This window comes from Capra hircus, chromosome 16, assembly GCF_001704415.2.
Source record: "Capra hircus breed San Clemente chromosome 16, ASM170441v1, whole genome shotgun sequence".
In the NCBI taxonomy this organism is placed as follows: domain Eukaryota; kingdom Metazoa; phylum Chordata; class Mammalia; order Artiodactyla; family Bovidae; genus Capra; species Capra hircus.
The window spans coordinates 63,416,109-63,430,282 of NC_030823.1; the positions used below are offsets into that span (position 1 = coordinate 63,416,109).

The 14,174-nt window shown below is 42.3% G+C and overlaps 1 protein-coding gene across 1 annotated transcript in view; it reads left to right on the forward strand.

Moving 5' to 3' along the window:
• The window catches only part of RGL1 (ral guanine nucleotide dissociation stimulator like 1), a 171,307-nt gene continuing 157,396 nt past the window's right edge, over nt 264–14,174 (forward strand). Inside the window, exon 1 of the mRNA XM_018060704.1 lies at nt 264–427. Coding sequence (XP_017916193.1) covers nt 296–427 — 132 coding nt within the window. The 5' untranslated portion in view covers nt 264–295. The remainder of the gene's footprint in view (nt 428–14,174) is intronic.

The window sequence follows — 14,174 nt, forward strand, 5'->3', positions numbered from 1 at the left end:
GGATACTTTTCACTTTGCTGTAAAATTTTATCACTTTTTCCATTATCAAAATGCATCCCTTTCTCCAGAAGCCTGTATTAAAATGCCAATCATGAATAACTAAAATATAAAAAGTGTCCATAAAATTTAGTGTCTATTATGATACTATTTTTGATGGTCTCACTATCCACGAATCAGGCATGATGATTTGCTCTGCCATCTCGTTGTTGCTGTTGTTGTTACGTATTGTTTTAACCTGGATCCCACTTTATTCTTCCACACAGATCCGTAATGCCTCCTGCCTGGCTCTTTCAAGATGGAAGAGAAGCCCTTGGGAGAGCCTGCACATGTGGTGTCTAAACTCAAACTTTCCACCAAGGTAGAAAGCACAGGACACTGGCTGGTGGAAGATCATGCTCGGATATGGGAAGTTTTAAAGACAGAGGAGGTAAGACAACGCTAAGCGACACAGCTGGTGCACTGATGGGTTTTCTTAGATTTGAGATGCTCATTCTTAGTGCAGCTGTTATCATAGGCCAGCTTGGCAATTTTTTATTCAGGGGCCATAGGCACAACCACAGCTAGAGAATAAGAAGTCAGGGGTATGTCCCTTGGACATTAATAACTCCACAGTGATTCATTCAGCCAAGGGAGGTAGCCCTGACAGATAGGACTTAAAACATGCAAGTAGGCATTTGTCCTTGTACACTCCTACCAAACGTACATGGGAAATCAAATTGTGGTGAGAAAATTGATTCCTCAGGATCAACTAACACATGTGGAATTATATAGATTCATTCTTTGACAGCGTGAGATTAAGTATTAGTTAGGGCTCCTTGGTTGCAAGCAATAGGAATTGACTCTAATTTAAAGAAACTGGCAAATTATTGGAGGATATTGGGAGGTTCACAGAACTGATGGGAATTTGGAGAACTATGTTTGGAAATAGGACAAGAACCAAGTCAGCAGGAACTAGTCAGAGCCCTACCCCTGGTATAACTTCCAAACTGGTCTCTCCTCTCTCATTCTCACATTTCTTTGCTCAAAATGCAAAACAATGGGAGAGAGGGCCTCACTGCCAAGCTTGGTCACATGTCTTTCTATTGGTTATTCTGTTAAGAGGAAAATAATCTTTCATGAGCAGTCATTATACCAAGGCCTCAGAGCACTTATGTTGGGTGTCCAAATCTTTAATATCTGCGTGTTGTAATGATTCCAATCCAAGAAAGTAGTAAAATAGCTATAGTCTTAAACGTGTGAAATCCAGATGAACTAACTATAAATTCTTTCTATAGAAATACTAGCACAACAGAGTTTAGTTTTTTGTTTTTTAAAGCAGTAAAACTCTGCAGAAAGCTGTTTGAAGTCTCTGTGTATGTCACTTAATAGGGTCAAGACTAGGATCAGAAAGGGAGGTGCTGAGGGCACAAAATTTAAGGAGGTACCTACTCTCACATTTATGTCCTGCACTTGCACAAACTTGGAAGTTAATCTATCCTTGTATTTTGCATGCTAGGTGCCTTGCTTACTCACCCTAGTCCTGGCCCTGGCACCCAATTCTATTTGCTTTCCTTCTTCCACAAAGGTAATCACTATCCTAAATTTGGAGTTTATCATCCTTGTACATATTTCAGGGATTCCCAGGTGGCACTAGTGGCAAAGAACTTGGCTGCCAGTGCAGGAGACACAAGAAACTTGGGTTCAATCCCTGGGTTGAGAAGATCCCCTGGAGGGGGGCACGGCAACCCACTCCAGTATTCTTGCCTGGATAATTCCATGGACAGAGGAGCCTGGCAGTCTACAGTCCATGGGTCGCAAAGAGTTGGACATGACTGAGTGACTGAGCACGCATGCAAAGTTGATACTAAAAAATGGGAAATAGGTGGGGGAACGGCATTAAATCAATCAGTAATTGCAGTGTGGTGTGATGAGTGTTGTATGTTATAAATATGTCCCTAGGTGTTTTCAGAACCTACAGCAGGGAGCATTAATCCTGCATGGGCGTGAGTATGCTCATGGAGGTGTGGGTGTCAGGGAAAGAAAACTCAGTGATGAAGTAAGGCTTGAGTTCATTCTTAAAGGAAAAGTAGAAGTTAACCCAACAGAAGGGATTTTAGAAGAGGAACCCAAGCAAATATTCCCATAAGAGGGAAAATTGTGTAAAGGGCAGTATTATTAATAGAATGTCCTGCAGTTGGGAGCGTCTGCAGCAGAAGAGAAATGGCAAGAGATGAAACTGAGAAGCACCAAATAATGAAAAGACTTACACGCTTCACTCAGAAATTCAGGAATTGTCTTGTGGGCCTTGGGCAGTCAGTAAAGGGTTTTAGGCAGGGGTAGTGACACAGATTTGTTTTCTAGAAATCCTGCTCTGTCAGACATGTGAAGGATGGCCTGGAACACTTCAAAACATCTTTTGGCCACTTTGATCTCCTTCTTCTCTGTATACATTCGGCTAGTCAGTGCTCAACTGGGAATTATTTGGGGGTATTCTTTTTTCATGATGGTGATTCTCTCTTTTAAGCTAGGCTGTCTGTTCTATAGACCATGTCCATTAGTTTTAATTAGACTTCACTTAGAAACCCTAAAGCACTCATATACTGCTGTACATAGTTGAATTAAATACCTGATGGTTGATTGATGAATCATTTTCATAGCAATTACGTGACCATGTGATCATGATTTCATGATAACCTGTTGTTTCTATAAAGGTTAACAGCAACCAAAATACTGCCATCTCGGGTACAAAGGTGATTTATTTCATTGGCTGTTGGGTCGTAGTCAGTGGCGGGGTTTTGTTTGTTTGTTTGGGTCTTTACTGATTGAAATTGCACTGACTCATTCATCACGCACTGCTTATCTGTGCTCAGTGTCTTGCATTTGTGAGGAGCCTGCCAAGATAAGCAATATTCTCTGTGGCTGTGAAACAGAGATGCTCTCTGTGTGAACTTCAACTGGTGAATGCCTGTGTGGAGACTGGACATATGACCTCTCCCTCTCAATCCAGTTCTGGAATGGGGCCTCACACTGTAACATCACATTCTTGGAGGAGGAAATAGTATGTGTCATCACGCATACTTTGGAGATTAAATCATTCTCATCTGAGGGACAGGAAGAGAGAGAATTAAAAAAACGAGAGAGAGAGAGAGAGAGAGAGAGAGAGAGAGAGAGAGAGAGAGAGAGAAACTGGATGACTATTTGGACAAGCAGTGGGTGTGCATTTTATTCATCTCTGAGGAGCCAGCTCTTTGCTGACCTTAAAGCATGTGGTTCAAAGATAGAGCTAGGCTTCTTCTTTGTGATTCTGAATGACTTCCTTTTTCTCTCTACCGCAAACTTTAATATGAGGCAAAGGGATAGACATGTCCTGCCTGGGAACTTATTAATATATAAACATGCTTTGAGATATTTTTACTGAGATCAATAGGGTAGATATTATCATCAGTAGTGAGGAATGGAATATTAAAACTGAATATTAATAATATTCAACTGGAGTCTATAAGGGAGGGAGAGAAAGTATCATTTGTTAAGCACCTACTCTGTGTCAGAACTGTCCTTGGCACTTTCATATTTCGCGGTATATTCAGTTGCCACAGCCATAGGGATGTTTTTAAATAGAAGCTTGCTTCTTTCCGATTCTTTTGTTTTGGGCTGCGCTGGATCTTCTTGCTGTGCCTGGGCGTTCTCTGGCTGCAGTGAGCAGGGTCTGCTCTCTAGTTGTGGTGCATGGGCTTCTCACTGCGGTGGGCTTCTCCTGATGCTGAGCACGGGCTTAGCTGCCCTGAGGCATACAGAATCTTCCCGGACCAAGGATTGAACCTGTGTCCCCTGCACTGGCGGGCAGATTCTTCACCCCTGGACCACCAGGGGAGTCCCATAGGAATATTTTGCATAAGGATTTTGAAGATTAGAAGTTAGGGCACATGCTCAAAGATACATAACTGGTAAGTGGCAGAGTAAGATTCAAATTCAAGCTTCTCTCTCTTCATCATCTCACTCTTATCTTCTCATGAAACTGTCTACCAAAATTATTTAAATCACCCTGATTCTACATTTGGTTTCGCTTCCCAGACTTCATCTCATTCTGGTCAGGTCGGCATCTTCAGCGTAATAAATGGTTCCAGTCTTGCTCTCTTAGAGCCTGGCTTGGCAGTGTCTCATGGGAAAAAACAACAACGTGCCCATTGAGTCATAACTTTCTTTTATTCCTCAAAATGTTTTTCCCAGTGTGTGTGGCTGGGTTTCCATCTCAGTTTTCCCACATAGTATCACAACATCTCATGGAGACTACACCCTGCCGTTAACTCCATTCCGTTTGAGTGAAGCTCTAAACCTCTGCTAAGTTTGTCCTAGCTCTTTTTTCCCTGCATAACTGAATTCTGCTCCACATACTCCAAGCTATTGATAGGGGCCCAACTGTGTAAACAGTCTGATTGTTTGGAACCTGGGTATTTTCACCCATTCCCTGAATTGTTGTTGCGTCCTTGGACAGTAAAGCCCACCAGAGTCACCTCAAAGTTTCCCTCCGCCCTTGAGATGCTGTTCACCAAACAGTCTGCTATCATCACGGAACACAGACCTACCTTCGGGGAAGTCTCCTCAGCTCCAATCTTCCTACCTTGTATCTTCTTAGTTTTAACCATTGGCTCTTGTTGCCAGAGCAAAGTGCATGCAAAATGCTTAGAACAGTGCCTCCTACATAATAACCAATAGATGTAGACTTTTCTTATTATTGAATGAATCAGTGAAGGACAGAGGAGTATAAAATGTTACACCCTATCAGCCTGCCAGTTTTACAGCAGTCGCTTTTTGACCTCTACCATCTGAATTCGCGATTGCCCCCACGTTCTGGAAGGCCCATACTCCAGGGTTCCTTCAGTGTTTTTTTAAACAACTAGGGGATTTGAACTGGTAGACACAGCTGCCCGACTCCAATGAGACTGCCCCCACTGAGGTTCCTGTGGGTGATCTTCCCAGGAGGAAAATAATCAACCCCAACTAAACAGCACTGTGTTGACATATACAAATGATTCTGGGCAGTGTCCAGATAAGGGTGTTTCAGACCCACTCAGCTCCTCCTTCTCTGCCCCGAGCATGTGGTAGGGGTGACACCAGTCAGCAGTGTGTTCTTCAGGGATGTCTTCCGGGAAAGGTGTGGGCAGGCTGGGTTCTCAGCCTTCTGTTATCCTACCTGCTGACTTGGGTGCTCAGGTGACCATTTGCACGGGGAAATGCCAGGGACTTTTAAGAGGACAAAACTGATATGTAGAGAGCTTTCTCTGGTAAAACTCTGTTAGACATTTTCAACCACTTTAGCCCGTTCTGTTTGGCTCCCGGCTTCCCAGGTGGCGCTAGTGGTAGAGAATCCTCCTGCCAGGAGATGCAGGTTCAATCCCTGGGTCAGGAAGATCCCTTGGAGGAGGAAATGGCAACTGCTCTAGTGTTCTTGCCTGGGAAATCCCATGGACAGAAGAGCCTGGGTGGGCTACAGCCCATGGGGTCGCAAAGAGACACGACTGAGCCTGCACATGCCTTTGGCTCCCAGTCCTAGAATGAACCCTGCCTTCGCCATATTAGATGTGAACATTTCTTTGTGCTTTACTACAGAGAGTAAAGAAAACTTCAAGTGAATTTAGGAAGGGAGGGAGGGAGAAAAAAAGAGGAGGGAGGGAGGGAGGAAGGGAGGAAGGAAGAAAAAGACCAGTTTCTTGAGGGCTTGGAAACCTTTCCTTCATGGGGCTTGTGTTCATGTGAGTCTAAGCTCCCCAGGAAAAAGTGTGCAAATCAGTTCTATTTCAGCTCATTGTTTTCCAAAATGTGCTCACTGTAAACCTCAGGGTCTCTTTTTATTTGCTTGAAAACTCCATTATTGTCAGGACAAGCTTGGCATGAGGCAATAAAGAGGCAGGGGGTTGGGGGAGAGGAGCTCACAAACTGAAATAGTGCCCATGAAAGGGAAAGAATTGTCTTTTGTGCCTTAGGCTTATCTTGCCTTTGAGGGCACACATATAAAGAAGAAACAGTATTTATTTAAATTTGTCCTTGGATTACAAATGTAGGCTATCTGGGGAGAAGCTGTATTGCTTCCCATAGCACTGAGTAGCTAGTCCAAAGCCCTGTCCTCTTTCAGGGGCCCACGAGAGGAAATAGTGGAAAACTTTTACTAAAATTCTTCTCCTATGACCCTACATTTGAGAAATTTACCTGCTTTACTTGATGAGAAACCCTGGTCTAGGAATCTCAAGACACATTGTAATCTTTTGTAATCTTTTTTTGGGGGGTGGGGCGTGGGGTGGGATGGGCTGCACTGCCTGGATTGTGGGATCTTAGTTTAACCCCAAGCAGGGGTTGAACCTGGGCCCTCTGCAGTGAGAGTGCAGAATCCACCAGGGAACTCCCCTGGAACTTTTATAGATGGAGAAAATTTCAGAAAGGTAGAGATTTACAGGAGGTCACTGGTAGGAAAAGGTTGTTGTTTAGTCACCAAGTCATAGCTGACTCTGTGTGACCCCATGGACTGTAGACTGCCAGGCTCCTCTGACCAAGGGGTTCTCCAGGCAAGAATACTGGAGTGGATTGCCATTCCCTTCTCTAAGGAAAGGGTTAGCATGCTTTAAAAACTTGGATTCTGATAAGGGAATATTGGTGGCCCCAGTGCATTTGCACTTGACGTTGTAGTCTCTGTTTAGGGTGCCCTTCCTTCCCCTTTGCCCAGGTAACTCCTATTCATCCTTTAGACTCTGGAAGTTTCCCTTGACCTCTATAGTCTGTGTTATGTGCCCTTGTCATTTTTTTCTTTATTTTCTAAAAAGTACTCTGTTTCCTTCATGTCCATTTATCACATTATATGGCAATCATTTATTTTATATTCTTTTCCAGTATACTATGAGCTCCTAATCTGAGAAACTGTGTCTGTTTTATTCAGTTATTTCACTACACTCTTGAGACATTTGTTGAATGAATAAATGAATGAACAAAGGGACGGACAGAAAACCAACTATCTCACTTGCTGGTGCTTACTCTGAGAAGAGCACCCAAGTGACAGAACTTCTGGCAATTAGTGGTGTTTCCTCTGCTGTCGTGAAAGGATGGACCCAAGGCCCAGAACCATATGATTTACTCTGTGGCTTGCCAGTAATGGGAACCATTAGAATTTTGCTGGATTTCTGAGAAATCAACGCCATATGTGTGTAGTAAAAGTACAGTGACGGGGAAAGCAAATAGCCTGATGAAAAGAGTCCTCAGTAAGCAAAATAACCTCTCCACCCACTCCTGCTTACCCTTATGGCCATATCGTGCTTACAGACTCAAAACATTCATTTCAAGTAGGTTGGATGCAGTGCAAGGACAAATCTGAATTGTTTCAAAGTAAAAATGTTGATCAAGGAAGCTAAAAATGGCAAAAAGACTTGAAACACTGTGATGGAGGAATCATGCTCTATCAAAGTGGGAGGTGAAGTTATGTTTAAGGAATCATGGAGGATAGTAGATATGGGAAAGGAAGAAAGAGCCAGGATTTCGATTGGGAGTCCAGAAGTTTTATAATATATTAAGAGAAGTCAAAACTGCTGACAATACAGTTACAAAGCGAGTGATTGCCAAACACCCCTGGACTTACTGGAAGAAATGGAGCAAGACCCTGGATACAAAGTATCCACACAGGGACAGGCTGTCCCTTTGGGGCAGGAAACACTGTGTCATTCATTTTCTGAAAGGCAGGGACCACAAGAAAGAATGTGCAGGGGCTTAACTGAACTCTATGCTAGCTCAGACAGTAAAGAATCTTCCTGAAGTGCAGGAGACGGAAGTTCCATTCCTGGGTCGGGAAGATCCCCTGGAGAAGGGCATGGCAACCCACTCCAGTATTCTTTCCTGGAGAATCCCATGGACAAAGAACCCTGCGGGCTACAGTCCATGGGGTTGCAAAGAGTCAGACACAATTGAGTGACTTTCACTTTCTTTCATGTGAACTACAGGACCACAGACATGCTGACCATTAAGCAACCATAAGAATTTGAACTGAGAGCCAAGAAGATATATTAAGTCAAATTCTTTACCCCTAAGTTTCATGTTTTTAATTGTTAAGACAAAAATAAAGGACACTGTAGAAATCATAAGTGACAGCAAATTTTTATTTTGTTTTATTTTATTTTTTAAGGTTTTTATTGGTGGAGAGTTGATTTGCAATGTTGTATTACTTTCAGGTACACAGCAAAGTGGTCAGCGATTTTTAAATATGACCCTTAAGTATCTAGTCACCTTGCAAAGATTTTCCCCACCACAACCACAACATTCCAGTCCTTGTAGGACCAAGGTAAATTTTCAGGGGCCGGCTAATGTGAGCATAGCTTGTCATGTGTCATCCTTAACCTTTGGCAGGGACAGGAAGGTAGTCTGTTCATCCTTTTAATGCTATTTTCTCTTTGCCTAGATGGTTGCATGTTTCTTTTGCAATGGAGAAGCTTCCTTGGCATTATAGCACCACTTAATTTATTCATAGCTGAATTAACCAAAATGCTTGTGAAAGCAGTGCCCTGGTTAACTTAGTTTTCTGCTAGTTTATGAGATAACAGTACAAAATCCATAGTAGGCACTTAATTGACATTTTTTAAACGAATTGGATGAATGACATATGTAAAAGTACATTCCCTGGCTCAAAAAGCGCAAGCACCTTCCAGGTATAGATAGGACGTGAGGATCTAGACAATAAAGGACAAAGCCCCAAGGAATTTGGATTTAGTTAGTATTTGGTTGGAACATGGTAGTAACATCTACTCGGTGTATTATCTCAGTCAGTAGTTAATCTTCTAAGTCTTAGTGTCTTCATCCATAAAGTGTGGATAATAATATTCACAATATGCAATGTATATAAACCTAGGGCAGTGACTGGCACATAAGTGCTTAATAATATTGTTTCCATTTCTCTCTCTCTAGTTAACTCAGGATTGATCACAAAATCATTGGAGTTTTGGCCCTTTGAAAGCAGTCTTGAATAGACTGGAATATATAAAACTGTTAACATTTGTCAATTCCAGATGGCGGTAATATGAACATGATTATATATTTGTATCTCTTGGCATCTTTTACAATTCTAAAAATTGAAAGTGTCAAAACAAAAAGGTTGAATAAAATGACAGCTATCTTAAGAAAACATCTAAAATAAATTCATTCCTCTCTTATTAAATATAAAATAGTGAATTGAATCATTTACTCAATAGATATTTGTTGAGTAACTGCCATGTGTAGGACTGATATAACCCCTGCCTCATGGAGCTTACAGTCTAGTGGGGAATATAGACTTTTTTTTTTTCTCACAAAAGCACCATAGATGTGATCAAGGCAATTAAAACACAAGCTTGTAGAGGAGTACATGTGAGGCATATTTTAGCTAAATTTGGGAGGTTTGGAGAAGCTAAGAGTAATAAACGATGTGTAGGAGTAAGTGATTTTATACAAATGAGACATGGAAAATGGATGAGGTGGACTGTTTCATTATGGGGGTGGGGAAGGAAGTCCTTTGATGGTGCAGAGGGAAAAGCATGTACAAAGGCGTAAAGAGTGGGGGAAAGGGGAATGACAAGTAGTTCAGTGTGGATGGAAGATAGGATTCAAGACAGAAAGTGTTGGGGGTGATGAGGCTTGAAAGGAGGGCACGAGTCAGATCACAAGGGTCTGTGAAAGTGTTGTGACTCTGGAGGAAAGTTTGTCCTCCAAACATCAAGACCCCTGCCTGACACTGTTGGTGGGGTCTCCATTTTTGCACTAATGCTTTTGATGCTTAGGAACTGATCATTCAGTACTTAAAAGACTGATGGGATGCTGTGTTTTCTGGGAAGCCTGAAATTATGTTGCTATTTTTAGTGGATAGAAACTTTACTCCTAGTGAGTGAAATAAGTATAGAAGATCTGTCTCCTATACGTGTTCAACCTAAGAATTTTCATAGATGGCTTGAAGCTGTCCTGAGCTAAAGTACACCATTTCTGCCTGCCATCAACAGGAGATGGTTAACAGTGACTTGTTCTAATGTCCTCCTGGACTGACAGTGAGACAGGTGTGAAGATAGCCATTGGGAACCTGATTTATAAGTAGATGAGCTTTGTAACAAAAAGTTAGTTATAACGTATTTTTCTTAGACTGCTGATGTCATCTTGCATCAGATGAATCACGTTGTGTCCCTAATCTTGAGGTTAGCCAGAATTTTTGAAACTAATAAATGATTTTACAACTTGGAAAATTTTTCTCTTAACAAAACTAGCGGCATTTGTTCATTATCCTATGGAGCTAGGAAGAATGGAATTTGGTTTGACAAATCTGGAACACAGTCGCACTGGGACAGAGATGAAGAAGGATGATTACCTTCTAATGACAGTCATTCACATGACCTGATCACATTCAGACACAGGACCATTACACATGGTTTCATAGTGGAAAGTAAATGGGCCAGACAATTCAGTATGCACAAACCAGCTGGTGACCTTGCCAATGACTCCTCAGGGAGTGAGCTGATAGGAAAACTGATGCTCTGAGATTGTGATCTGCCCAAAGTTGCAGAATAACATCATTATACGCTAATTCCCAGCTCCATGCACTTGGTTTTTCACAGCTATTTAAGAGTCTCAAAGGCTCTAAGCTTTGCAAACTCTAGTTACATGATAAAGTTCTTGATGCTCTTATTTGGGAGCATACTTTTTTTAAGGTCTCCTAGTTTTTTCTTTTTCTTTTTTTAATTGAGGTATAGTTGCTTTACAATGTTGTGTTAGTTTCTGCTATACAATGAAGTGAGTCAGCTCTATGTAGGAGTATACTTTTTATTGTCCCTTGAATTCTTCATGAGAAAGTCTTCCCTTCCTTGAGCTCCCTGCCCTGACCTGGGCTTTCCTTTCATTACTATTGAGAGAATTGACCTTAAACTAGGGAGTGGGATGTTTGAGGGGGCAAATCATCTACTAGTTTGTTGTACGTGTCCAAGAAAAATCTTTATGCTACACCTCTGGGTAGCACTTTTCTTTGCTCTGGTTGTGTTATTTTTCTTATTTAATGTGATCAGTAGTTCAAAGCAGGATCTGTTTATTCTTGGCTCAGTTTCTACCTTGCTGGTTATGACTTTTAGATGTATGTGCAGAATCTCGTTCTCAGAGGAAGATCTAAGAAGGCTCTGTTGTAAGTGTGGGTTAACCACCATCAGGCACAGCTGGTGCAAATCAGCGTGATGCAGCAATAGCTTAGGGTTATGGGCAGAGCCTCTGTTTAGAATTATATAGTAGAGAAGAAAAGGGGCTCTGTCTATAGGATAGAGAAGAAGGGAAAAGCTAGGGGAGGGAGAAGGGGGGATATAAAAGATAAACAGGAGGGGGAAGCCATGAAAAGAGTAGCAGCTTTCCCAGTGACCTCATAAACAAGTAGGAGGGGGAACTATACACTGTGTACAGTTTTACTGAGTACAGTGATGTTATACACTGTCCTCCACAGTTTGCAGGGAATGGGGGCACCTTATTTTATATTATGTTCCTGTCCTTTGTCAGGGTGGACAGAAAAACTGTTAGGCAGCTCAATAGCCCATGGAGAACTGGGAGAGGTTCTTGAAAGAAGTTGGGAAGCATCCGTGGTAAAACCACATGTCTCAGGTTTTGGATCAAGATTCACATGGCCTGGACTTCCCTGGTGGCACAGTGGATAAGAACCCTCCTGTCAACGCAGGGGACATGGTTCGATTCCTGCTCCAGGAAGACTCCACATGTCAAGGAGCAGCTAAAGCCCATGTGCCATGCCTACTGGAGCCTGCCGGTTCCAGGGCTCATGAGCCATCACTACAGAGCCCACATGGTGCCAACTGCTGAAGGCGCCATGCCTAGAGCCCCTGCTCCGCAACAAGGGAAGCCCCCACTGCCCTCAAATGGAGAAAGCCTGCACACAGCAACAAAGACACAGTGTAACCATAAAAGAAAAAAGGATTTATGTGGTCAGCATAAGTCTCTCTGAGTAGGGTGACATACTTTCTCGGGTCACTACCAACCTCCACACATTTAGCTGTATTCTTTTCTTGAGGCCTGGCTCCAGTGCTCCTTTGAAGACTAATGAGCAGTGATAGATGGAGTGGTTTCTGAACGAGAAGGTTCTGTCCTGTTCCAGCTCCCTACCTCCACCCCCGGCAGGATCCTACACCTGGCACCTTGGATCTGGGAGCCGCTGTAGACTCTTTTCTCAGTCTTTCAAGGGACAACTGTAGGTGACCTGAAAGAAAATAGAGAAAGCAAGACTCCCTCTTCCTCAGAGGACAGATTCCTACCATAAGGGAGCAGTGTAGCTGCCTGTTTTTCTGGGATCAGGGATTAAAAATGGTGAATTTTATTTGTAGTATTGCAATCTTCATGGCAAATAGATGGGGAAACAGTGACAGACTTAATTTTTGGGGGCTCCAAAATCACTGCAGATGGTGACTGCAGCCATGAAATTAAAAGACACTTGCTCCTTGGAAGAAAAGTTATGACCAACCTTGACAGCATATTAAAAAGCAGAGACATTACTTTGCTAACAAAGGTCCATCCAGTCAAAGCTATGGTTTTTCCAGTAGTCATATATGGATGTGAGAGTTGGACTATAAAGAAAGCTGAGTGTTGAAGAATTGATGCTTTTGAACTGAGGTGTTGGAGAAGACTCTTGAGAGTCCCTTGGACTGCAAGGAGATCCAACCAGTCCATCCTAAAGGAAATGAGTCCTGAGTGTTCATTGGAGGGACTGATGTTGAAGCTGAAACTCCAATACTTTGGCCACCTACTGTGAAGAACTGACTCATTAGAAAAGACCCTGATGCTGGGAAAGATTGAAGGCAGAAGGAGAAGGGGATGACAGAGGATGAGATGGTTGGATGGCATCACCAACTCAATGGACATGAGTTTGAGTAAACTCCGGGAGTTGGTGGTGAACAGGGAGCCCTGGCATGCTGCAGTCCATGGGGTCGCGAAGAGTTGGACATGACTGAGTGACTAAACTGAACTGAGTCTATTGTTATCTTGAGACCAGAGAGCTTGCAGTTGTAGATGTGCTCGGATTTCAAGTTATGTAAGATGGCTCTCAATGTTAAATCTGGGTCAAGGTGAGAGTGTGAGATATGTATGTATTGATTTGACTGCATTGGGTCCTAGTGGTGGCATGTGGGATCCTTGACCTTCATTGCAGTGTGTAGGATCTTTTAACTGTGGCACGTGGGATTTTTTTTTCTTTTTCTTAGTTTCAGCATGTGAGATCTTTAGTTGTAGCATGAGAAATCTTAGTTGTAAAATGTAGGATCTAGTTTCCTGACCAGGGATTGAACCTGGGCCCCCCTGCATTGGGAATGCAGAGTCTTAGCCACTGGACTACCAGGGAAGTCCCAGTTCTAGGTCTTCATCTGTATTTCAGGTACTGGCACATGTGGTATTTTAGATATTGATTATGTTTGTGGATTGTGTTGGGAACTTCAGAAGCAAGGACCTAGATAGAAGTGTGAAGAAAGATAGATTGGAAATTTGTTTCTTTTTATGAATGGTAGAAAAGCATAAGTGCTGGGTTCTGTGAACCAACGGAAAAAAAGAAGGTATTTTATCCTTAGTATATGGATAAAGAACATATTTGTGAGGAAAGAACTAGAGGAATTAGAAGAAATACCAATTTACAAAAAAAGGAATTAGCATGAAAAATGTTCAGGTCAAATAATGACTGAAATGCTCAGTTTACTTTTTAACATAAAATATTTAAAGGGATATAAAGGGCATAGAGGGTTGCCCCAGTGGCTCAGTGGTAAAGAATCTGCCTGCAATGTAGGAGACACAGGAGACTTGGGTTTGATCTCTGAGTTGGGAAGATCCCCTGGAGGAGGGCATGGCAGTCCATTCCAGTATTCTTGCTGGGAAAATCCCATGAACAGAGGAGGCTGGCAGGCTACGGTACCTGGAGTCACAAAGAGTTGGATACAACTGAAGTGACTGAGTACCAAGGGCATAGAAGCTTATAAAACTCATCTTGATTTCAGTTTCCTCGCTAAGGGAATACCTGTAAGCAAGGAGAACATTCTGTATATACTAAGTGAAATAATTTTCTCAAATTATTTTAGGGGAAAAATGGGTTTAAAGTATGATACCTTCTTCTTAAAGCAAAAGTGAGCTCTTATGAGTAAATAGCTATTTTCTTCCTGATGACCAGTCTAGCAGTTGTGCAG